This window comes from Micropterus dolomieu, linkage group LG01, assembly GCF_021292245.1.
Source record: "Micropterus dolomieu isolate WLL.071019.BEF.003 ecotype Adirondacks linkage group LG01, ASM2129224v1, whole genome shotgun sequence".
Lineage (NCBI taxonomy): Eukaryota > Metazoa > Chordata > Actinopteri > Centrarchiformes > Centrarchidae > Micropterus > Micropterus dolomieu.
Window position 1 is genome coordinate 34,148,192 of NC_060150.1, and position 27,118 is coordinate 34,175,309.

The 27,118-nt window shown below is 39.9% G+C and overlaps 1 protein-coding gene across 1 annotated transcript in view; it reads right to left on the minus strand.

Annotated features, from left to right (window-relative positions):
• neto1l (neuropilin (NRP) and tolloid (TLL)-like 1, like) overlaps nucleotides 1-27,118 on the minus strand; it is a 73,213-nt gene that overhangs the window by 19,671 nt on the left and 26,424 nt on the right. Inside the window, exons 5-6 of the mRNA XM_046066202.1 lie at nucleotides 7,987-8,028; nucleotides 7,582-7,709 (exon numbers count right to left, since the gene is read on the minus strand). Of these exons, the coding sequence (XP_045922158.1) occupies nucleotides 7,582-7,709; nucleotides 7,987-8,028 (170 nt within the window). The remainder of the gene's footprint in view (nucleotides 1-7,581; nucleotides 7,710-7,986; nucleotides 8,029-27,118) is intronic.

Here is a 27,118-nt window from a genome sequence, read left to right on the forward strand (position 1 = left end):
GCAGCAGTCTGTAACCAATAAAAGTGAATTTAATCAGGGGAGACGAATTACAAACACAAAACAATGTTGAATAGACTACATCTGTTGGTAATAGCTGATTAAAGCAATGTACCTACGGACATTAAAGAGCATAATCTCCCAGCTTGACTGATCAGAACTGATTTTGTATGGCATTATAAGACTGCTGGTGTTGTTGGGGATAGTGGTGGCTGGATTTTTATATTGCATTCACAGATGAATGTTTTGCCACAGCACTCTGTACACACATTCCTGGTATCAAGAGGATAAAACATACCGACTTTGGTGATCCCCCAATGTTTTTATTTATCCTGTTAAAGATCTCAACATCTGCTGGATGGATTGAAACAAGAGTTTGTACAAGCCATTCATGGTTCTGTGGCCAGGCCAATCTCCACACATTCACAACAAGTGTACTGTTTATTGCTGTAGCATACAGTTTCTTATAATTTTATTACTACACACAAACATTGTTCGATACTTTGGTTTATGAAATACCAAAATTTCCCTTCAGCCAGCTGCACTTTGTGTTTAGTGCTAACTAGCAAATGTTAGCATGTTAACACGATAAAACAAAGATGGTGAACATGGTAAACATTATACCTGCTTAACATCAGCATGTTGCTAACATTGTCAATGAACAAATATTAGTAAACTAATGTTAGCATGTAGCTCAAAACACTGCTGTGTCTTAGTATAGCCGTACCGCTATTGTTGTATTTTAATTTTTTTATATTTATTTTAACAGCATTAAGACACTCTCTTCTCGTCTCTTTAACAAGGGAGTCCTGTCATGTCATCAGCGAGGCTGTAGACTAGTCTTGTTATTCTCTGCATCATAGATATGTATCACTTGCTATGTGATTTCAGGCCATACGTGGTCTGGTTTAGAGAGTATTTTGTGTATTTGTATCTCTCAGTATTGCTTGTCTGGCTGGCTTCAGTCAGTGCTTTTGGAACCTTTGTAAACTGCCCAATTTGATATATTGTACCAAGAATTGGACACATTTTTTGAAGACCTCTAAGTTTGCAGAATAAATGCTAGTTTGTTTTCTTCCATTGTATTTTTGTAAGCGTATGGGTGCTGACTTCTTTGTTCTTTAGTGAATTTTGAGCCAAGAGCTAAGAAAGTGTCTTTGGATAAGAACCTCTTTTGTTTTACTTAACGGTTGTTTGTCAACACCCATATAGCCTCTTTCTGTTGTATTTCCTGTGCAAGCACTGTCCATGGTTAATTAAACACCTGACTTTTGTAGTGAACAACGGTGTGGATTTGTGCATTTTGTATTGAATAAATTTGGAACTACTCCAAATTCCTTTTTCTCTCCCACAGAGGAGCAGGGGGGTCAAAGTTGCTTTCTCTAAGTGCTATCCCTGACCATAAAACTGGCACCTTTTGATTCCGAAGCTGAAAACGCGGGGCCTGACTGTTAAACTGACAAAGGGACACAAACCAGCGATTAGCATTTCCCTGAACAGCCTATCAAAACTGGCCCCCAACACATGTTGTTTCCGTGGCAACTGACCTTGCTCTTTGTTTTATTATCCCATCAAAGGGATACTCCTTGTCTCACCTAAGTGTGACATAATCCAGGACAGCCGAACTTTAAATAACCAAAGACTGCAGTCTCCAAAGACATTTAATTAAGTTTAATTAAATCTTTAGTTACTTGATTACGTTTGCCTCTATTTGAGTAGTTATGTTAACATGTTGTTGCTATCTGTTGTTGATATTAGTGCTGAAAAGAAAATTACTTTTGCAGTGTTTTTATTTTCAGCAAGACACTCCTTCATCTAATGTAATCAATGCTTGTTCATAATACTTTCCTACAAAATTCCTTTAGAAATGATGACAAAGGAATGTTTTACTATACTCTTAACCGCCAGCTTGAATTTAAGGATGAATCAACAATATTCCCCAGTTCCTAAGGAGAGATGATCTTGGATTAATCTAAGCTTTCCTCAGGTAACCTGAGCTCCCCCAAGTGGATGAAATAAGTATTACATACCCTCGTTGGAAATGCCGTTAAATGTATAAATATCCTGACCAATAATGTGACAATTGTTTCCTGTTACCAAATGCTTAACTTAGAACAGTACAACCGTTTGACCATTGAGGTTCGATTGTGGAAAATATTTTATTATAATACGCGCAAATAGATATATTTTCTTTTAGACCTTAAGTTTAGAAAGGCAGTCCCTTGGGAAACCTGAAACGCCCCCTGGGGAACCACGCCCCAGGCAACAAAAGAGCAACACGCGACGTTCTCGCGCTCTTCTCTCCCCGCTCTTCCCCTTGGCTCTCTCTGGACGCTTCTGCACGCGTCCGGCTACACACACGAAGTGCCGCGACATCGATCTGCCCCTCAGTTTGTTTTATTTTCTTTCTTTCTTTTGTTTTGTTAAAGTTATCAGTCCGTTAAGTTACACTGGACTAATTCAGGAACGACCAAGTTCCATTTTTAAGCCTTTTTCGTCGAGCCAACTTCACCGAAGTCAGACCAAGCCACGTGGTCTCGCCAGCTACAACGAAGGAAACCTGAAAACAGCCGAATTGCCAGACGGAGGAGGCGTTTTCAATCAGACACGGAGAACCCCGGAGAATCCCTAGCAAAATCGGACAGCTAGTGGGACCAGCAACAGGCCAAAAGCAGGCCGTCGACAAGCAGTAAGACTTAACACACATTGGTCAGAGATTTCCCTTTTAACTCCTAAACTCATAGCGTTAGCTTACTTTCATTAGTTCTTCTATGCCATATGAGTCAAATGCTTCCCACAATCGAACCTCCATTTCTCATTGTTCAGCAATTGTTTATTTTCCCTGTATTCAACCATCTTTTTTATCACATTAGTTAGAGAATAAATTCACTGTAATATAATCAAGAACTGTGTGTGTTGCCTATTTCTACGTCCCTGGCAAGAGAATTGACCCTTTAGATATGAGACTGACTGATTGATTTAAGATAATTGATTGAAAGCGATTATTAACTAACTGATCACTAGTAATAATTGTATAATTATTCAAAACTACCTAGAGGTCCGGAGACTCTAGGTTTATAATGACTCCGGTGGTGCCCTTAACGAGGAATAAAGTTTGATTTTATGAATATTAAAATTCATAATTGGGTATCAATTCTCATAAATTTATTAAAATGCATAACTAAATTTAGGTTTGCTACACTTTAAACAGAACCTTCCAGTTGTCGCATTCCACCTCATTTCCAATCTCAATTATATGTTACTGTTCTCCAAGACGAGCCGGGTCATAACAGACTAAACATAAAGAGTTAGTCAACTGAGTTGCATTTGTTACTCATTCCTAAAGTGTATGACACATTCCTGCTGAATTCCTCATGTTAAAGCTACAGCTTATGGTTTTTTCCTCCACAGGTCTAGTTTCCTGGATGGTTTAAGTAGAATGGGGGTTGCGTTGCAATAGAAGCAATAGGAGAGATTTGCATTTTTGCAAAGTACACCAATCTAGCACTATATCTTAAAAAACAGAACAGCTCACTGAATCTGTTTATTTGGCCCTTCACCTAGAAGCAACACAGAAACATTATTGTATCTAAAATTCCAACTACTGTTGATTCACTGCCAATGTGAATTGTAAGACCTGAAACACAAGTACAACAAAGACAGAAATGTAGCTTCTGGACATGGCTACCGTTGTAAGTGCTGAAGTTGCAGGCTAAACCTGAAAGTGTTTTCAATTATTGTTGTTTGGCGGAGGGGGGCAACACAGTGATAAAAGAAAAAAGCCTTTAGCCTACACTATGCTGCCACACACCCCCTTTTATGCTGTAAAAGATGGCAGCCTTATGGTCTTCAAAAATGTATCATTTTTACTGCATGAAATGGTGTAAATGGTATCACAGCCTGCAGTCGTTTACTTTTCACTCAAATACCTCCTGCTGAGTTGACAGTTGAAAAAATAATAACTGCAATTCCTGTGATATCTTTGCTCAACCTTTTCATTCACAAAATCAATGTCTGGTAGATGAATGTGACTAGAAGGCCTCATTATGAGTGAGAGACATGCACAAACCCAACAGATACATAAATAAAAGCTTCTCATGTTGTTTTTCTACAGCTTTTGTTGCAGAACTCTTCTAAATGACCAATGATGAAGACAAATCTGAGTGCAGATGGCATTACAAAGCCAAATGACGGCAATGGATCAGATAGACAGAATCACCAATTTGTAAGAAGAGAGATTGGCTCCAACAGGAAAACGGCCTGCCTCTTCATTGATTCTACAGCACCCAATGATGACGCAGAATCCATCACTGACTGAGGGAGAATATCTTCCCACTGTTGCTAAAAGGGGCCTGTAACAGAGTCCGTGCTGTTCATTATAGTCAGAATGAATGTCCATATTTTGGCTAATAGCTTTATGAAAAGATACAGAAGGTGTCAGACAGCGCAGGCAGGTGTGGTGGGATTCAGACAGGCCACAAATGAGGAAAATGCAGTAACTGTTATGAGTCAACATAGAAAATATTCGTCTACAACCAACAGCTGTCAGCTGAATTTGGACAGCTGTCCAAACAGAAAAACTAAGAAGAAGAAATGTTACAAGTAAAACACAGACCACAGTAAACAAGAGTTGTTATTTTGCAAAAGTAAGTATCCAATTCTTTTCATTGAAGCATCAATTATCTCTTTAGCCTTCATAATTTACACTCTAGTGAGGTTTGTATCGCATACACGTATGTAAAAGGTGATACTGTGGCACAGGCTCGCTTTTTTACGTTACTCTGGACACCAATACAAGCTAATTAATGTTTTTTTCGAGGTAATTTCTGTAAAATCTATTTATAGGAAAAGCTGAAATGAAAATGACACATGGTGGTGTAAAGCAATCACATTATGGCATTAAAATTGGTGCAGTGCTGTCACTTCTGGCAACAACACATGGTCATTATTGCTTACTTGCAGGTATATCTTTCAGTCACTCTCTCCTTTCCTTAAGTTTCAAGCCATCCCCCTCTGTCTGCCATCTGCCACCTCACCCCTAAACTTCATCCCTATACATTTAGATCTCAGACAAAATGCATTATTAAGTATATCTTTCCCTTATCCCCTCCTTTCCCATTTTTCCTTCTCCTCTGTTCCCCTCTCCTCCCTTCTCTCTGGAGTGCTCCGGTGCAGTCTAATTAGAGCCTCCGGTATAGGATGTCATTATCTCTGCTGTTTCTGGCACACTGGGTACAGTGCAGCACTGTATCAGCATAGGGAAATGAAAGCCGCAGCGCAACTTCACGCATGCACATACACAGTGATGTGGAGGTGGCATCCTCTGCATCTCCTTCGCTGCAGTAACATGTGAGCATGCGTGTGCTTTTTTAAAAAGAGAGAGGAAGTAAGAAACACAGTTAAGTTTTACATATTTCATGTGTAACTGAGTGTGAACAGTGATGATGCTGGTGAGAGCTACGGGACTGTGTGACTGGCGATACATATGTGCTAAAAATGTTATTTGTCGCCTTGTCCATCAGTACCAATGACTGTCAGCCTTTGGGCCATGACTTGCCTTGTGAGACACTCCTGCAGGGCGAAATATGACACCGATTCAGACCAAGTCAAATACATCATACTGCCAGGCTCGCTCACTCTGCAGCTCTTTCATGCACATACCTTTCGCCTCACACACGCACACACATACTGAGGCACGCATGCGACATACGCAAAATTGACTTATGGTCCTCTTTGGTGCTGTTGCCACAATGTACTGGCTGACTTGTGCACTCCACGTAGAGGGATTGGGGAATCAATGCTGCTTTTTTGAATCGACCGTAGCCGCCAGGGTCCCTCCTAATACCGATTTCAGTGTTACTTATTGTATGGCTCCACATGAGTGCTGATGATGAAGAGAATGGCTGTAGGTGGATGATGCAGTCTAATAGTTCCTGTGGCCTTGGGGCTTAAAGTAGCTGAATCTGAAGGGCATTGCTGAAGGGAAACAAGGGCAATAGCAAAGAGTATGCGACCTCGAAGAATATGTCAGATAAGAGCCAAGCAACTGCTGTGGCCATGAATCAAAGTCGCACCATTATCAGTCATATCATAAGCCAATTTGTGTGTACAGCACAAGAGCCTGCAGCACTGAGTGAAAAACCTGCATGAAAAAGTACTATGAACTCATATCCCAGTTTTCATCAGGGATCAAACAAAGCTTATGGACTGTGTGACTCCATGGTGGCCACAAAAATGGAAGGATAACATCTCGTAACATTAACTGGCACTGAATTAGTGAAACAAATAGTAAAGCTAAGAGAAGTTAAGCTGACAATGCAGCTGCCTTATCTTACTCCTGGGAGTAACGGGAGAATGCACACACTGTGAGAACTGAACCCCACGTAATAAAAAGGTCACTATTTTAAACATATTTACTTCCATTTTTGCATTTACTTGTAGGTATTATGGTTAAAGGAGGCTTTTCTAATCTAAGTTTTATATATCTAAATGGTCTATTTTAGCTCACCATTTCGAATTATAGTATAATAAATTTGACCGGACCTTTTAAATCCTCAAGACAAGCAGGCCTCATAATACTTGAATGAATTGTTCTAACCATAAAAGTCAAAGTAGAAACGTGGCCTTATTCTGTTAAGTCAAATGCACCCAGAAGACGGCCAACACTATTTCAGCATTAGATTTACTGCAGTCATGGGCTGGCCTGTATATGTGCGTATATGATTATGCCATATGGACTCATGTGAGGAGTTATAGCTGTAAAATGTGGCCTTTTCCTGCCTTGCTGCTCTACCCTCGGGAAACTTTTAATCCTGTAGCATTAATGCAGCACGGGTACCTCTGGTAGATAAGGAAGCATGTCTAGTTTGTGTTAGATGATGAAGCAAAGGTGTGCATGTTTATGTGTATGGATGTATGTCAGTATTTGTATATGCATGCAGGGCAGCGTGGAGAACACTGGCAGAGAAAACAAATACAGGGTGTAGCAGGCCTTAGGGTCAAACTGCATGGCAACACTATTTTATCAGCACTAACGCTCCTTCCCTCTCTCTGTGTTTCCCTCGCTCTCTTTCTCTATCTCCTTCCATCCCTCTATTCCTCCTGGCAACAGCTTGCTGATTTAAAAAAATGGCCTGACCTCAAGTAAACCCTTCTGCCTATCTGTCTGACCCTAGTAGGGGAAAAAGTCCCCCTGCAACCACGAACGTTCACATTGGGATACTGCTGACAGCTGCAGACAAACCCACATGCATTATCAGAAATTCCTGATGCAACCCCTGATCTGCATGTATGAAGGAATGCTAAATGGAAACAGCAAATTAATAAGAAATAATACTCTATCTATCTCAATAGAGTCTTGAAGCTGAAGTTAAATTTTCAGCTTCAAGGAATGAGAACAATGAACATGATCTTGCAGCATGTATTTTTTGTCATTTGTTGTCTGAAGTAACTGCGTTTTTCTGTCATCAACCCAGTTGATAGGAACACAATTTAATTTCCATTTTATTTCATGTGACATTTCATTTCAAATTTGGCAGTAAATCTAATTCACAGTTGGATGGGAACGTAGCTTATGTCACTAACCTTGGAGCGCGGCGGAGCACGGATGTACCATTTACAGTCGACGGCCTCGGCGGCGCCAGCCTTCCCGTCTCTGGTGATCTGAAGGGACTCAACGATACCTTCTGGACCAACCATGTCATACTGACAGGCTGAAACACACGCATATGCATAAACACACACGTGCACTCATATACACACGTGCGGTTCAAGCAAACACACATAGACACACAAATACTACACAGGTACACACATGTACATACTTTGAACAACTAGGCCTCAAATTTAAATGGAGGAACCACAGTGTACATTTATTGAGAGAAAAAATAGAGCACTGAGAGAGAGTAAATGAGAAAATAAGTGAAACAAAGACAAAAAAAAGAAAGGAAGAAATAGAGGCAGAAAGCAAGAGTGAAGGAGTATACCTACAGGGCAGCGGTGGGGGTACTCCCAAGTCTGCAAAGTCCGGATCTGAGGAGAGAGCAGAAGAGGGGGGGATTCATTTTTAATACATGATTATAAAGTCAGGATCCTCACACAGGCAAAAACAACCAGGTAATAACATACTGAGGAACGTCTTGCAGAGATAACAACAAATTGCTGCCCTCACTCCTAAATTATTTTGGCATCCTTAAATGCTTTGCTACTCTCTCTTCTTTGCAGTCACCTAGAAGAAAGCTAATGGCATGCTAGCTGCCACCCATGTCATCTCCTGTCGTGCCCACAAACAGTATAAAACTTGTGGTCAAAGGTCATTAGCGCCTGAGTATGAGATTCTTCTTTGGATCCTTCACTTATGCATGATTGTTGCACCATTTGAAGACATCTTTGCACAACACATTTTCCGAAAATCCTCCTATCCTATAAAAATCCTATTAATCTCACAAACCGGAAGAAAACAATTTGGACGAAGACGAAAATGAAGCAAAGACGGAACAAAATAATGTACAAACTGCTGGAGAAACTCCAACCAGACCATTCGCATTAGGAGAAACTAAAGATGTTTTTGAAAGACAATATTTAAGCCTTTGATAAAACCTGGCCCCTTCTCCATCCAGTACCTCTTGCTCTGATTTCTCTCATCAACTCAAAACTAGCATAAATTAGCAAAACAATTAAGCATGAAAATCCATGCTAACACCTCTGTGAAGCTGTACTTTGATGGTAACATGCTCACAAAGACAATCTTACCTCATTGATGTTAAGTAAGTAACCAAGTCCACCATTTTAGTTGTGTGTTTAGTTGCTTGTTAGAATGCTAACAACATAGCTAGTTAGCTGTAAACCCACATTATGTGTTTTTGAAGAATGTAGGCATAAATAAAAGTATTGGGTGGCTCTAGAGCAAACCGTCGCTCTCTCTTGGTATATATATATATATACCGTAGCCCGCAGCATCTGATTGATTCCACGTCGTGAATAATAGCCTATCAACACTTTCAACACTTTGTGTGTTGAAGAGAAGACAGCCGATAGTACTGAATAAAAATCAAAATCTGAAGATCTGTTTTTATGATGATGATGACAAGCAGTGCATTGTCCCTGTTACACTACTGAACATGCCCCAAGTCACAGCTACCGGGTTTCACTCAAAGACACTCTTGAAAGTGACGCCTTTTAAATCAGTTGCTCTCCCCTTACATACTCACTGCGCTTAAACACAGCACGCATCTGTCTGCTGTGTCTTTTCACTGATTGCGATGTAACGTTATATATTTACTACTTTAAAAAGTAACAGTGGCAGTAAAACTTTTTCTCATACTGTGATGGTTAAACTTTGCAATCAATCCACATTTCACCTGCGTGACGAACCGTGCGGAGGGAGGTGGAGGGTATTTTCAAGACATTTCAAAACATCCCTCTGCTGTTTTCTCATAAATCACACCCTGTTATAGCCTCATAAATGAACAAAAAGAGGATCTATATGAGAATTTGATGTGAGAGAGAGGGTGGGGAGAGGGGTGTGTGAGTGTCCATTCCCTCTGAGCTAAGTATTAATAATAATGTTTTTAGTTTTGAATAAAATTTACGTAAAGTTAAGGAAAGTTTTCAATTCAAGTTTTTATTTAATGAAAATTCCACAAAAAAATAATTGTTGTAGTTATTACACTACTACACCACCATTACATTTTTCCTGTCGCACACTCACGCACCCCCAGGGGTGCGCACACCACCCTTTGGGTATTGCTGTTTTAGAGGAAAAGTTCAAAGGATCACCAAAGTTTTTCTAATTGATCTTAAGCAAGCATGAATGTCTGTACCAAATGTAATGGCAAGTGTTGGTGCTAGCATGGCTAAACTGTTTTCCCACAATTTGACATGTTTTACATTTACTGTGCATTTAATGGAGTTATTAAACCATTAATTAAACCAATATTCATAACAGTAATTTAAGTATCTGTGTGTAGAAGTCTACTCCATATGTAATATGTAAAGTCTCTGGAAGTACAGTGCATTAAATGGACCCTTATTTATGACCAAAAAACATCTCTAAATTGCTCATATGCTAGGCAAATACGGCTCACCACAGTATCCCCACTCTTCTAAAATTATGTAAAAAGCCCTCATTATAGCTATATTAGTCAAAATATGGAATCAACCAAATTTACTGGCAATTAGAGGATCAAGCTCAAACTCTTGTGCTATAGATGTTCTCTCGCGGTTTTATTCCACATGCTGATCGGTAGAGTATGCAGCTGTTGTTTTTTTCCCCCAGCAACTTTGACAGTAATTTGGTTTAATTAGGTTTAGTATAGTAAGACCAGATAAACTGTCTATGACAAAGTAGCTGTGAAAACCATTGGTATTGTTTGAAACCAGGACAGTTGATGTTTTCTGGGGGAAGCCGGTTCGGTTACAGGCATGTGACAATAAGGTCAGTGTCACGTCACTGTTGACTTACAGGACCGACTGCACTGTATGTCTCAATAAGGATACAACAGGGATAATGTTTTTTGGACTGACATACTAAATATGCGTAAAAACACCTCTGAGCTCACCAAATAAGTTCAGGTCTTATATTTGTTCCCTTTTGCAGTATCAGAATAAAACAGAAGTGACACTAAACACAGATAAATGGAAGTGAATAAACATTTAAAGTGGTTTCAGAAACTTTTTGAGCAGACCGTTGGGGACTGTGAATCTAATCCTAAACCATAGTTTCACACAATGAGAATACAAACTTTACTAAAGCCAAGCTGAGGCCATGCATTTTGTGAGCTAAATAAGATCAGGGACACGCCTGCTAAAGTTTTGAAAGTCAGCTTGAAGCAAAAAGGTTTACAAATGTTTTTTTCTGTATAATGTTGCAATAAATTACATCAACAAGCCCGGCCTCGGCGAGGTATGTTACCTCATCTTACTAGTGAAACATCACAGTCTCGTCTCTTATCCCCCAAGATTAAATATCACTCCTCAGATGACTTCACACCAGACAGAAATTGACTCTTGAACAATCTCTGCTGTTCTTCCACACCATCATTTCTGTGTTTGTGTGCACTCTTGCAGGGGCGTTTGTGTGTTTTACCCACCATACTCAGTCACCACTTACTACCGAATTTCAGATCCACTAGCTTGAAATCAGAACTCACTTTTGCTAAGAAAAACCAAATTCTTTTTATTGTTATGCCTTTCTGTCACTTGCTCAGAACCTATTGCAAATAGTTCTGTCTTAGTTTTCAATAAGATAAAATGATGAAATAGCGATGAAAACTATTAAAGTAGTCACAGGATAATCATACTCCTCTATAATGGCACTGCATGACATCATGCTATGACACATGGCATTGTGTTTGAAATAAAAAACTCCACAATATTAAATGCATTCCTGCTGATTCCATTTTATTCCAGCCTAGCGACAGAGCAGTTGTGCTTTCAAAGATATGCCGTGAGCTCTGGGCTGCATTCATTTGAGGACAGAGCCTGCGGAAATAGGAAACACAAAAAAGGCTTCACATTAAATCTGATTGTTCCTCGCCAAATCGAGACATGGCTACCACTGACTGAGCTCAGTGTGGAAAATGAGGTCTGATTGCACAGCGTGAACACCTTGCCTAAATGTCACAGTTTTTTGTCTGTATGTATGCCCTAATTTTTCTGTCTAGACATGAGTCAGAGTTTCAGTGTGTATGTGTGTACGCCGGACCTGAGGAGCAAGTTCCATACACCTGGCAATGCTGCATGCCTAATGACGGCGCACCAGATGAAAAAAAAAATCGGAAAGCGCATGAAACGGTGGGGGAGGGAGGATGAGCATTCAGTGTGTTTGATGATGACACTTGCTGCATGAAACCTATAATTAAAGGAGAGAGATTCTTGGCCAGATTTCGGCTGTGTTCCGGTGGGGACTCAGAAGACCTGACCCTCCACCTATGGTGAAAACAAAAAGAGCCCATTGAATGCTTGTAACGAATTTAGCAAGGCTTCAAAAAACCCTCTCTCGTTTGCGCTTAGTAAAACGTTCATGTGAACAAAAAAGCAGTCAGCAGAGGTACTTAGAGGCTACTGAGGCTTTCTCCACAATTCTCTCCCGATTAATTGCTTTCAACTATGGCTCAAATGATCCTATCTATAAAAAGCTAAAGGGGAAATACAGTGCAATTTAAAAATACAAGTGGTTCCTTTGGCCTTGGACAGCTAACTGGTTGTGAACTGGTTGTCTTTTGGGGAAAGTAATGCTTTGCTTGCACAGTTCAAAGAAATCCACCCACATGGCCTCTCTCCATCTGCAGAGATTGTGAGTTATATACTTCAACGAAACCAAGTGACTTGTGTCTTTCAAGAGCAAAACACAGACATCTACTATACTTCCTACACTGTTAGTTCCCACAGAAATGAATCAAAGCGGCCCACCCTCTTTCTTCAATGTCTAATACACGGGATGAGTTTCAATGAACACATGTGACACTGTATTTGAATGAGACAGCACATAAGCCACTGGTAATTATTATCTAGATTACTCAGTTAATATTTTGATCTACAAAGGGTCAGAAAATAGTGAAAAATGCCTATCACAGTTTTCCAGAGCTCAAGTTCACATATTCAGTTTGCTTGTCCAACCAACAGATTAAAATCCCAAAATAACTTTAAACCACTAAAATTCATTGGCATTCTATCTTAAAACATTGACTTGACTGGCAATTAACTGATTATCAAACAAGCTGTAGATTTATTTTCTGTCAGTTGAATAATCAATTCAACTAAAAGTTATATCCTTAGTTTGATCTTTTGAGAGTTCAACAAGAAGATTGATACCACTTTCATATCTAAACAGAGCTAGACTATTAGCTTAGCTTAGATTTAAGTCTGGAAACGAAGGAAAAAGCTAGCCTGGCTCTGTCCAAAAGTTAAAAAAAAGAAAAGAATCCACCTACCAGTACCTCTATAGCTTACTAATTGAAGAGTTACATCTCTTTTTTAATCTGTTTGACCAGGAAGTAGTTTAGCACATATCCCTCCATATAACAACAGCTTGTCGTTTTATATTTTTGTTTTTGGACAGATTAAACAAACAAGATTCAATGCGTTATTTTGTGGGCTTTTGAATTGGTGGTAGGCAGATATTGTTACCTTAAGGCAAGTCTAGCTGTTTCCAGTATTTATGTTAAGCTAAGCTGACCTAAGCTAACCATCTTCTGGTTCTAGCTTCAAGTTTCCCATACAGACATGAGAGTGGTATCAAACTTCTCATCTAACACTTGTCGAGAAAGTGAATAAATGTATTTCCCAAAGGTCAAACTACTCCTTTAAGGATGTTTATTTATACCACAGGCCTTCTTCCTTTTTATTAATGTCTACCCATGTTGCCTTCCATGGGATGTTCAGGTATGTGTAGCAAGCAGGTAGGCACGCAGGGAAGCAGACAGCAACAAGGGACAAGAAATCAAAGTGAAGGACAGTTAATGAAACAGTGACCTTCAGGTGATCTGTGCTGGTTGTACCAGAGATTTATTATTGGGCTTTGGCATCACTTAACCCAATGAAATCACAAGGCCAAGCCATGATGTGCGCCGGCACATCCACAAACACACACACACACACACTTTTGGTAAAGGCTATTCTTAACATAGTAAAAAAGGTCCCACTAAGAGCCTGCTACGCCTATAAATGCTTCTCGTGCGACCCTTGACCTATTTAGACTTTGGCTCCTGAATTTTAATCAGGTGGGTTCCATCCCCGCCACCATCAATCACCTCCTCTCCTCCGCTGCCCTCCTTCATTAATCGATTCAATCAATTACATGGATTGATAAAATGATTGATGAGCTATATAAACTACGTGTACTCTTTCCACAGCGTGTGATTTAACCTTGTTATTTACAAGCTGGATGACTCAGCTCAGTCACACTATGTAATATTTGATTACAGGGAGAACGCGAACTTTAAAAGGACCACTGTATGTTGCTATGGTGAATAATAAACACCATAATACATATCTAACATGCCAAAGTAAGAACACATAGAAATGTCACCACAGTATGTGCTACCATTGTAATCACACTGCAGCTTCTTTATAGTGCTCACTTTCTCCACTGCATTGTATAAATGCTTTTGCCTGAGTGAGCTGAATTCACAGCACATCCACACATGGCCACACCCTGTCCTCTCTTCATAAAGCTTGAGTAAGTGTATAATCATCTGGGGCTTACTGTGTTTACCCTTTCCAAAACAGAAAATGCCCACTTTAAAGCCCCAGACTTTAAGTTGCCCTGCAGCACTGTTCATGCACATATTGAGCTCCTCAAAGAGCTAAACGTTATCATCATCCTACAACACGCATACCTGACCTGCAGGAAATTACATATACTCACACCAATGTACAGTAGGTATACACCTGTATATGAACTGCTAGCAAAATCACAGAGATTCACCGAGGCAGAGCAGAATTTACAGAAGTTGTGAAATGTGAAAAAGTCCCCAGAAGCAAACATGAGCAGCTTACAAATGCCAGCTCAAATTTACTCATCACATTGCTTCAAAAACATGTTTATAATGCTAGCAGTGCAGCGATGGTAATTCAGTTTGGCAGACAGACACAAAAATAATCATTAGGAATTTGTTCTAGTAAGAAATTCTGAAACAAATGATGAGTTGGTCCTGATTAGACATACAAATGAAACGGAGCATTGCAGAACTGTCAACAGATGTAAATCTCTAGTAAGTGTACAGTCCCAGAAGTATTGTATTGCTCTTCATAATGGCGCAGCACCATGTTTTATTAATGAGACAAAATATGTCTTATTTGGAATTGAGTATTAGGTGCTATTGCTAAATATCTCTTCAGTATCAGCTGTTGAGCCCTATGTATGTAAAACAGCATATGAATGAAGCTCATGGTTATTGGTGTGGGGCACAAACATGCAGATTATTTACACACACACAAGCAGCCCACACACAAAAACTCAATTTCCCAGTGGCCTCATTTCCTCTCAGCTGCTCAGTGGTGACATTTAAATAAGCATCTGATTAATAATCTCTGCTAAAGTGGTTGATCAAGCTAATGAAAGGCTGCCATTAATCACACCAGGCGCAGCTGTGGATGGAGTTCGGGAGACAGACAGAGGAAGAGGTAGAAAGATGGGGAAGGAAAAGGGAAGATTTTCTAGTTTCATTACCTCTTTTCAGTCACAACTAAACAACAAATATTGGCTGAGGTGATTGTCTCTGTCATACTTTCACAGTTTCCTGGATTGAGTATGTGCCTGCAGTTTTTAGTCTGGCCAGCCAAGTCACCCAGCCTTCAACTGCCAAAACAAACATGTTACATACTGGCCTATTTGAAAAAATTGCCTGAGCAAACAATAGGCTATTGTGAAAACCTCTTTTTGATCATACGGTGCTGCAAAGATTAGCTATATAGCTAATACCCCCCTCGACAGGGCTTTGTTGACCCCGCGGATAAAAGCCCAACTATACAGAACGGTAGCGGTGAAAAGCGGAGGCCACAGGATCTGCTGGGGACTGATAGGATTCACCACACCCTGGGTGTCATGGCCAGTGAGCTGGGTCTGTGCCCTGAACAGCGATTAGCAGCGATGTGTACCCCAATGCCATGGCACTAGCAAAAACCAGCTACACACCAACGATCCTGCTAAGAACTGTACTGAACTAGTCCGCAGAGGAAAAGAGTGCACAAAGTGACATGAATTTCAATGTTTCTGTTATTTATCCAGGAAAGTTTAACTCACTCTGCTTCACATTCACACAGCTGCCCTTGACCTGTATTTATCGCCACTGTAACTGTAATACACTGAATGCAAAATGAAGCCTGTAAATGAGGGGTTGGGAAAAAAGCTAATGGCACTTTATGGCTATGTGCCCTTGAGCAAGGCACATAACCCCAGTGCTGTATGTTCCAGTGGAGGTGTTCAGTATCCAGGAATATCGGTTCAAAGGAATGCCGGAGCTTGGAGGACGGACTGTCACAGCATTTCAGAGGCATATAGATTACAAGAACGGCATGGTCTCTGCCCTTGTGCGTGGACTAAAGATTCATGTGATACATTATTGATCTCCATAAGGGAAGCAGCTGTAGGACAGCTCTTGATGCGGACAGCGATACAGTGTCTTGGTCAAGGACAACTCAGCAGGGCTATAAGCGACTCTCAGGGTCATCTTGGTCATCTCTAACTTCATCAGCACCACACATTGTGTTCCAAATTTGTTTATTTGAGTTTATTTTAAACTGGATGGTATCTAACAGTATGATTATTATATAAAAGTGGATATATTTACACATTGTTTCATACAATTGAACTTTCAGTGTGGAATTTTGTCCACTCTGTACCACAGAGGTCTGTAAACAGAGATCTGTAAATGTGAGAGCAGTTTATTAGCTACACCAGCAGGTGTATGTATAGTGGCATTGCCTCTCATGAGTTGTAAGAATATCCATAGCATTTGTGTATATTTTTTTTGCAGATTTCCGCTGCAAATGTGCAAAAACTGTTTTGTTTATAGAAGTCACTCTGTATTTTTGTGGATATGATTTTACACATCACAAATGTAAAAATACATATTTGTAGATAGTGAAATATTTGCGCATCATAGTACACATTTGCGGATTGTTTTCTGTGGGTTAAAAATGTTAAAGTCCAATAAAATATTCCATAAATTTTCTGTATACATGATGAACATAATGTCCATGGGTCAAATATATCCTATATATAAGTGACATGGGGACCACACATGCATGCATACTTTTTTAATAAATTTACTTTTGTATTACTGTCATAAATGGTTACATAGAAGAACAATATCTATATGCAAATGGTGTATGTCAGATCTTTTGTTGAATGCATGTATGGAAGTGTAGTTCATTAAAGTATACGTTAAATATATAAGACTGACACATCATTTTTAAATATACATTAAATATACATGATATTGACAAATAAAATGTTAAATATGGACATATGGCATTCTAATATATGTCATAAATGTAATTCCTGCAAATGAACATACATTACATATATGACATTTTTACGCACATATATTAGATTTCCATATGGGTATATTGCATTATAAAAATAGACAGGTGTGGTGAAATGTCTTAAATTGCATTGCATGTTTCGTTCATTTACTTTCTTAATTGATTTTGATTTCATTGACTAAAATGTCACTCTTGTCTCCAGCCCATTGAGCACATTGGCGTTGAAGGAGAAAACCTCTTATTTGTTCATTACTCTGCTCATTCAACCATTCATCTATCTCTGTCCACACACTCCCTATATTATGCTCCTGGAACACTTCTACAGTAAAGAGTTTGGTACATACTACAGTTACCTACACTCACAGCGTATATACCACATCAAATAAAAATGTCCATCAAGATTTTTGCTTTGAGAGCACAGCAGGGAATTTGGTCTCTGGGATGGAGTTTCACTTCAGTTTATCCATTTGACAGCGCTCCTCCGCACATATGCCGGTACATCTATTGCCTGGAAAAGGGGCAGTGCCTTAAAAAGGCTGAAGTCAGAGAACAAACGTTCCTGAGTACAGTTGAAGGGGAACTTAACCGAAAGTATGTTTTCAGGTCTTGATGAATGCAATCAGTGAAGTACTGTTTTAACACCATGAATCATATATGCATATATGCTCGCTACACCTCTGGTATACCGTATATGCAGCTACACCTGATCACAAGCAAATTTGTGTGAATGACTTTGTCAGTGCAGAGTGCACGTTTTGTTTTGAGTGCTCGTACAAACTCTTGTGTGTGTGTGTGTGTGTGTGTGTTGTTGTGATGTGGGTTTTTGTGTGTATGTGTGTGTGTGTGTGTGTGTGTGTGTGTAAGATGCGCTGATGACACAAACGGAAACCCATTCCTGATGGAGCAGATAGTTGTCCCTAGGCATCACAGGTGTTTCTATCTAAGCGACGCCCCAATGACAGACACATTCCATCCAGGTTCCATTTGGGCAACCATGCAATAAATCAACACAACATTGCCACTCTGCCACTCATTACTGCACATAGAGTATCTGAGAGGCAGAGAGATACAATGACATAAAGGGACAGAGCGAGGACAGTTCTGCTGATCTGCAAACAATGCTCCCCCAAGAAAGGTAATTTGAGAGTCTGATTGCTTTCTTGAGATAGTGTTTCATTTCACTGTCATGGAATTATGAGAGGTAGCAGACTACTGTTTCAATTTTTACTGCTGCTCTGCATCTGTTCCAGAGGGCCCACGGGGGAATCAATGGCTGACAGACTTTTCTATGCCAAAAACTGGCTCCAGTTTGACCCAGTGGGGTAATAAACGGCAGCCAAACACACTTTAGCAAATGGCCACTGCAAACACAAGTGGATTTAAAGGAGGAATGCAGAACAAATTGCTTGCCACATTAGCGCGACAGTTATGGTAACATGATTAAAGATTAGAAATAATGTGATTCCAAGGTGAAATTGTGTGTAATATTAAGCCTTTAAATAAACTCTGAATCACTGAGCGGAGGAAAAATAAAGGAGAAGGGAAAGTCATTTTAATTTTTGCTTGTGGACAGAGCTGGAGAGACTGACAGAGGCAGAGAGAGATTAAGAAACAGGGAGAGAGATGCAGATTGAGATTTTGGCCTCCAAGCGTCACGGTTTCTTACACTTTCCATCACTGAAGTGATTGACAAATTGTTGAAAAGAACCGTAATTGGATTTACAGCTACATTAAGAATATTACACTACCAGCGCAGCTGTGTAGCACAACAAGAGGTCTAAGGGAACTGGTCATTAGCCCAGAGGCAGAGCAAGCTATAAAACCTACAGTTCTGGTAACAATCACAACTGTCAGCCGTGCTGGATACATTTCCAACATTCATGTTCCCTTTGAGAACAGAATCCCTACAACACACTAATACAACAGCTTCTTCTAATATATGTTTCTAGAAACAATGCTGGCAGTATGGAGTGCAGTTTACTAGTACACAAGTGTGGTGTTTATAGACTGACACATTTCCTTTGAGGAATAATTTAAGAAAAATTTTGAACAGTGAGCAAAGTAATTTGCACCAGTGGTGTATAAGTTAATGAGTATTCAAAATGAATCATTAAGACACGCTGCAGCAGAATTAATTTAAAGTGGTCATATTATGCTCATTTTCTGGTTCATAATCTTATTTAGGGGTAGTACCAGAACAAGGTTTACATGGTTTCATTTTCAAAATACACCATATTTTTTGTCATACTGCACATTGATGCAGCTCCTCTTTTCACCCTGTGTGTTATTGACTGCCTGGAGGGTAGCTAATGTTTGGAAGGGAGAGGAGAGGCAGCAGGAAGACGTCTTGTCACTGTGTGCTGCAGCTCAGAGTGTTTTTCCACCGGTGTTTTTGAGGGCATGTCGGACTAACCGTTTAGCGAGAACAGCAAAGCGGAAGAAAAGGCTACAACTAAAACTACTAGCTAAAACTACAAACGCATTGAGCAGTGTTTTCTGTGGGAGATGGGAAGTCCCTTTGGGGTGGACTTTGGGCTTTTCACTATTACATGCACAAAAAAAGGTATATAACTCAATAAAGGTGAGGGAAAAAGCCAAAAAGCGTAATATGACCTCTTTAAATCACCCTTGTTATGTCACCAGGGTAATCTTGACTTGGACTACATACAAACTTGGGGGTTGGAGTTAGAAAGATGTGGAAAACTAAGGCTATGAGAGCAGTGAGAGAGTGAAGTCAGCAGAGCTAAGGGGAACTGCAGAATCTGTGGGTTCGTCACGATAAATGACCCTACACTTAGTCTTCTGATCAATTGATTATTGCAGCTACTAACTAGATCCAATGAACCTATTGCTTTATATGACACTAAATCAAAATTGGGCAAACATCTTGTGTGTAGCTTGCAGCCGGGTTGGAAACCTTTCCTAGTCCTGTAAGATGCAGCAGTCTGAAATCGGTTCAAAAATCCTACATCCTATGATATCAGTCCCATCTCTCCCTATTGCTTCTTCCCACCTGATTAGATGTTTGACCTCTTAGGGAATGTATTTTCCTAACCCTAACCCCTAACCCTAATGGCCTCTAATAACTAATAACCGCCACACTTTCTTTTCACATGCTAGCTGCTACTTTCTGTTGTCACCATGGAGATGCAGCTCACGTGCCCTGACACTGGTCTCTCTCACCACACAAACACTGCGGATAACCAGGCCAAGCAAGCATGTCTTCGGAAAAGATGAAATGAAGCTGCTAGACCATGACATGCACAAACCCACAACCTTCGATCGCCTGCCTTCTTTACTTTGACCCCTGTCTGTTGGAATACACCGAGTGTTAAATTGGCTGGATCAGAATGGAAATATTCAGTGTGGCGGTCTACCTGTGTTAGGTCTGACTGAGTCTCCACTGAGCCCAGAGGATAATCCATGCAGGGCTGGTGTCTCTTCAACCAGACCTGGAAACAGCAACTGTATGGGGACACATTTTTGACCCTCTTGTTAATTCATTCCACATTTGATCAGACTGAACTGGATTAATTTCCTCTTTTAGTTACAGTATGTACATGATCGTTTGTTGGTGACAATAAAGTAGATTTGATCAGTTTGAATTGGATTAATTTTCCCTATACAGAATCACAAGCTCATAATAAAAGTAACATACTGTACGGCTAAACAATGTGACATTGTCTCACAGTTTTTCTCTAGCTTTAACCCTCCCTGACTCCCAAAACACTTAAGCCTGCTAAATTAAGCCAACAAATCCTGATGTGCATTAAGGCCATTGCAGGCAGAAAATATTTACACCAGTCAGCAAATTATTCTTGGAGAGACTACTTGACAGAGTGACTGGCAGTGAACCGCCACAATCTGGCTCCACACCCACCAGAACGCTCATTTCATTGGATGTTACTTGGAGTAAAAGAAAATTAACATTGTGTACATCAAAGATTTTGTCAATTCTCCCAAAATGTCGCATTAAGTATGAAATCGCATGAAATTGCCAGGTAAGTAATCACCCAGAGTGGTTAAACATAATAACAGCAAATACCCAGGCTGAGTGCTTTCCTTGCAGCATAGCATATTTCTAAGCCATGGCCATTACATCCAAATAAGTAAATGCAATCAACAGAGAAATATTGAGGGAGGGGTGCTGGAGGAGTGCAGGGTGGTACTGTAGTGACATACTAATAGAAATGAAATTTCTATCTGCACACTGAAAACTGCATTTACACTTGCAACCTCAGGTTTTACTGTTTCAAACAACTCCCAGCAGAGCAGACTAGAAGGTAATGGAGGGTGACCGGAGTGTTGGACTTCATTTCGCCAGCAATTTGGAAACAATGAAACAGCTGAAATGCCTAAACACTGAAATAAAATTGGGGTAGGTTTGGAAATCTGCACCCTTAAGTATTTCAGTCATTTGAACCTGCCTATTATTTGCATCTTATTCCTTATACTGGGTAATACTGGTAATAAATAATTGGTCATCAAGGTTTTTGTGCAAGAAAGGTAAGGGGTCTTTCTTGTTTCACATTGCTTTATATCCCTGTACACAAGATAAGAGCAGCAGCAAGCACTCAAGCATGCATTCATCATACCATAAATTCACTTGGCGTGTTTGAGATAAATACTGTATGTGCTAAATATTCACTGAGATCCAATTCAGGAACTGTAAAATGAAGAATCAACAGCAGAAGCCCTGTTGCTTTATATCCAAGAGGACCTGATCAGAAAATCCTGCAGGTGTTTCTCAAGGGGTAAAAATGCAGAGGGAAAAGTCTTGTACAGGAGCTACTTCTGTGTGTAGAAAAAAGCTGACTAAAGGATTTCCTACCTGGACTCAGTAGAGCAGAGCAGCTCAGAATGTTTGAGTATCTGTCAATTCCTATATCATACTGGTCCAGGTCTAAAAGATCATCCCTGTGCTTGCAGTCATGGTCACTTTGCTATGTAAACTGCAATCTCACTTATTGATGGCACAGGGAGCCAGTCATCAATAAGACAGTATCGAGATATCTGCACTTCAAAGCCAGTTCTTGCACATGTGCATTTTGGGACAATTTCATTTTCATTTTCTTGCAGAGAGTTAGATGAGAAGATTGATACCACTATCATTTATGTATGTTAAGTATGAAGCTACAGCCAGCATCCTGTTAGCCTAGCATAGCATAAAGATAGCATGAAAACAGGGGGAGACCGCCAGCCTGGCTCTGTGTAAAGGTATAGAAATCTGCCAAGAAGAATCTCTAAAACTCACTTATTAACACCCTTACATCTCGTCTGTTAAAAAACAGCACTTGGCAGTTTGTACACTTTTGGTAAGGATTAAAGATATAATGTGGATGGAGGGATGGACAAGACATTTCCCAAAAAGTCAAACTTGCTTTAAATAAAATACCCTCACAGTAGAAAAGACCTTTGAGATTTATTCACTGTACAACCAAACAAGATGTTCTCACACAGACACAAATAGGTTCGCACACATAAATATACCTGCACTCACTCACAGCGACACTTGATTAAGTCCCTGTTGGCACAGCAACACCTACCAGCATGCATACTGAGCTACTGAACTATCCACTGAAACCTACCCGCAATGCTGTGTCCATGTCTTCTAGTCTTACCCTCACCATGCTATATAGGGGGGCTGTTTGAGTGTCGCACACTTTATTTAAATACACTTTCATCCCAGCACAGGACTGATCACTGTCAGCAACAATATATTTCACTGAGAGGAGGGTAAGTATGTGTGTGCATGCATTAGTATCCGCATCCAAATATGTGGCTGCAAGTGAACATTCAAGATTTGCATGCATGCGTGCTGTCATTACTTTCACGACTGGTGTGACATGCTCCCATATGGACTCATCTTTGGTGACAGGCTCATCATCTCCATCAGCAAAGGTCACTGAAATGCCTTCTAATAAGACTGAACCGCTGTCAGAGTCTGCGCTGTAACCACTGACAGACAATTACATCCAACTCTGTTCAGTATCGTCAGTCTGACAATCTGTTAAGCACTCATATAAAAAAATATTATGAAACTTCTTCTTTTCTTCTTCTTCTAGGAAAGACGCTATGAAAGCAGTTCATACAGTATAATGAATATCAAAGGATGGGTGTCAGCAAGAATACTGGCTTTGATTCAAGCTAAGATGCACTGTTCTGTTGCAGACCTTACATTCTGACATCCATGGAGAAGAGAAAAACAAACAAAAGAATACAACTCTATTGGAATAAGTAAGTGAGCAATACATTTGAATAGACACTACAGTCAATACAATGCAGAAAAAAAATACTTGCCATGTATTTATCTTGCTATATAATACTGTTTTCCTGTTTTATCTTATAAAGGTAGCATTTTTTGCATGCTAGTTGCATAATAATAACTTTTGTGATCCCTTAACTATACATGTAGTGTGTATTGTCAGGTCAACTTAGATAGCGAACATGGAAAACATTACCTGCTAAATATTAGCATGTTAGCATGCTGATGTTACCATTTAGCTCAAAGCACCACCATGCCTGAGCACAGCCTCAGTGAGCCGCTAGCGTGGCTGCAGACTCTTGTTTCCACATGGGAAGCAACTGACACAGGCCCAGCAGTTACAGAAGCAGGCTTGAGGCCTAATAAAATGACAAGTGAAGAGCGAACACCCATCCCTCCAACTACTTTACACCTAAACTGGAGCTGCACAGTGCAAACAGTAAAAGACTGCTTGCAGTGAGCTTTTCCAGTGGGGAAAAGTTTTTAACTGTATCTGAATGTAAATCAGGGTGTTACTGACAAACAAAAATTGGCAAAATGGGTAAATAGTGAATAAAGGTTTCTTCATGACGCCGGTGATAGCATTTGGTGAAATATTTACTATAGTCTTGACTGTAACTTTAGGAAGCCAGGTAGCCAGCAGCATTGTGCCTTTCTACTGATATCCCTAGTTGAAGCAGGGGCAGAACTGTCAAGCTGAATCTATAATCACTCAGTACCAATGGGCTCAGTGTGAGACTGCCCTTGAGGGCTAATCTATATGTGTCCCTAGTGCTTAGGATGTCCATAAAATGTAGTGACTCTGAGCCTGGACACTCAGAGGACTCGGAGGCTAGAGATTAAAGAGGAAAGGTCTGATGACTGAATTGTTGCTCTGCCTCTTTTCAACCTTACTCATATCCTGCTTCCTTTTTTCCATCTACCCCTTATTCAGTTTCTGTCTATTTTCAATTCTATTGTACGCCACTTCACTCAACCCCCTGGCACCCCCACTGAAATACCTGCTTATTTTTTGGAGAAAAGGATAGAAAGTTACTGTGGCTATCGATCCAGTAATTTTTTTGTGCAGATATATTAAGATTGCAGATTTTTTTCTCTCTCTCTCTCTCTCTCTCTCTCTATAAATTTATATATATATATATATATATATATATATATATATACACTTTACAGTAAAAACAGAAATTATGTACATTGAAAACAGATTAAAAACATAAAGAGCATAATTTAAAATGTATGAACAGTAGATAAAAACATATGGTGCGGAAATACATAAGAGTAAGTACGCCAGACAATAACAAAATAACAAACAACAGCAGGTGTAATATAACATTATTTGATGTTAAAAGTTAGTTTAAAAAGGTGAGTTTTGAAAGAGTCCATGTCGCTGAAATCTCGGATGTGTATGGGTAAGGAGTTCCATAGGGAGGGGGCTGCAATGGTGAAAGCTCTGTCGCCCCAGGTACGGTATATATATATATATATATATATATATACCGTACCTTACCCATACACATACGAGATGGACTCTTTCAAATCACTTATCAAGGGGAAGAATTTCTTTTCATTCATTCATATATATATATATATATTACATGTTTTGGATTTATTTTTATCAGCCACAAACAACAGAAATTATTTATTTATCATCCATACTTTATCATCCATAGCGTACTTTGCAGTTTTGATTTTAATCAGTGGGCTCTGTGTACTTTTAGTTTTGATGGCTTTGCCCTCCATCAGCTCCTGCTGTACACTTTTACTATCATTCTGCTAAAATATTTTAACAATGCTCTTCAGGGAGCTCCTGGCACACTTTGCATTCTAAAAAACCTAACTTTAAAGTTCACTTGTCAAGGTGATAGTGTAGACAGGGCGCCTACTGTTTTTTAAAAGAAATGATGATGAAAAAAGTTGATAACACCTGACCTGTGACAGGAGTTAGTGCAGTTTCTGTATTATATGCCGGCCTTCTTCTGTTTACGTGTACATATGCATGCTTGTGTGGGAGAGAGAGAGAGAGAGAGAGAGAGAGAGAGAGAGAGAGAGATTGCAGCTGTCAACATGCCAACCTTTCTCTCTCCTGTCCTGTCAACCTCTCCTCGCTTGTGCTCTGCATCCCATAGTGCGGAACAGAGATGGGGCTAGGAAAGCCCCATTTTCCCTCCCTCTCCTCCTTCATCTTCCAGCCTTTGCCCATCATTCTTGAGTTGGATATGTCACACAGGCCGCCATTGAACCACTGTATGACATCTTGTCAACATTTTTACCCATCACCTTGAGTGTCCAACACGAGCACTGTTATGGTTACTGTTTAACATCCAGTCTCCAAATGCTGGAGTTCTTGTGTTTGACATAAGCAGTTTCAGTGTAGGTTCCTTGATCTGTGGTCTCAGTGCGCCGCTGTCATTGTAAGGGTCTAAGGTCACTAGCCTTGGACTCATGAGAGTGATGACATTCCAGAAACAGAGACACTGGACATCATTTCCACATGTCACACACATCACCAGCATCACTTTGTATCAGGAATGTTGAGTGCTGCCTTGTTAGTAATGACATCGGTGTCAAGACACCAATGTCAGCATCATACACAAGGCAAAGGCTATTTTTTTTAGTTTAGCTTAGTCGTTTATACAGTGACAGTTTCACATCAGTTGCTCTAAGCATTATGTACACACTGTACATATACACACACAATTTGGACCATTACAACAAATTATTTAAGTGTTTCAAAAGTTATTCTTCTCTTCTTTTGTCATTGTAGTATTGATGTTCTGTATTGTCATTATCTCAATAGATTGTTCCTAAACTGAAACTACAGTACTTTTCTTAAGAGTGGTCTCTACACCACACAAATGTATGGCTTAAATGCGCCCTGTAGAGAGTTAAATGCATTTCATTCCTCATGAAACTTTTGCAGAAGCTGATTTGTTTTGTGCATTAGCCCTCTTCTTTTTTAACACCTTCGTTGGTGCATTGCCTTGTTTGTTGCCGCGTCACCACCACCGACTGTCAGACAGCAAAACAGCTTGAAAACAAAGGGATGAGGTGAACCCTCCCCCCCACAAGCGCACATGTGGGTCCTCAAGTGTGTGCATGCTACAAACAAAGCGGGGACCCACTCATCGAAACATTGCTCCACAGTGCTGCTGGTTGTCAAAAACCCCACAGGGTACCTTTAACTTAATTTTGTCAACCAGCTGAAATCATTTAATTACAGCAAATGGCTGAAATGCAGGACACGATAATTACACTTTACTTACAATTATGAAACAGGGATTACACACACAAAAGAATGGAAATGAATTTGATACCATTCCTCACATAGTAAATGTGCTCCACACATTGCTCCTCCTGTGGCCCTGCAGGCTCTATATCTGTGTAGGAATATTTCGCAGCTGACATACCTTACATATTTCATTCTATAATTCTCATCCAATGGCTAACACATATGTCAGTGTCATTTTTAAAATATCTGCATTGATTTAAGTCTTTTTTTTTTTTTAATGTAAGATGAATACTTCACGCTGTCCAAAACCACTAAGACTCAGCTTCAACTTCAACACTGTCTTCAGTGAGTATATACTCCTGGCGCAGTGAGAGTAAACATGATCTTTATCACATCATGGATTTTATTGCAAAAAGTGTTGCTTTAGTCAAAACCAGATGGGCAGCTTAATATTATCTGTAAATACTACATTATGATGCCTTGAACCTGCTTGTTTCTATTGAGAACAGAAACTAATTTATACAGTGTGTACTAACTTTCCTGAAGTGTCCAGCTATGTCAAACTCCACCGATAATTTGGGATCAAGCAGCTTACAGTAGTAAGATGCACATTAATTCTCGACATGTGTGTCACAGAC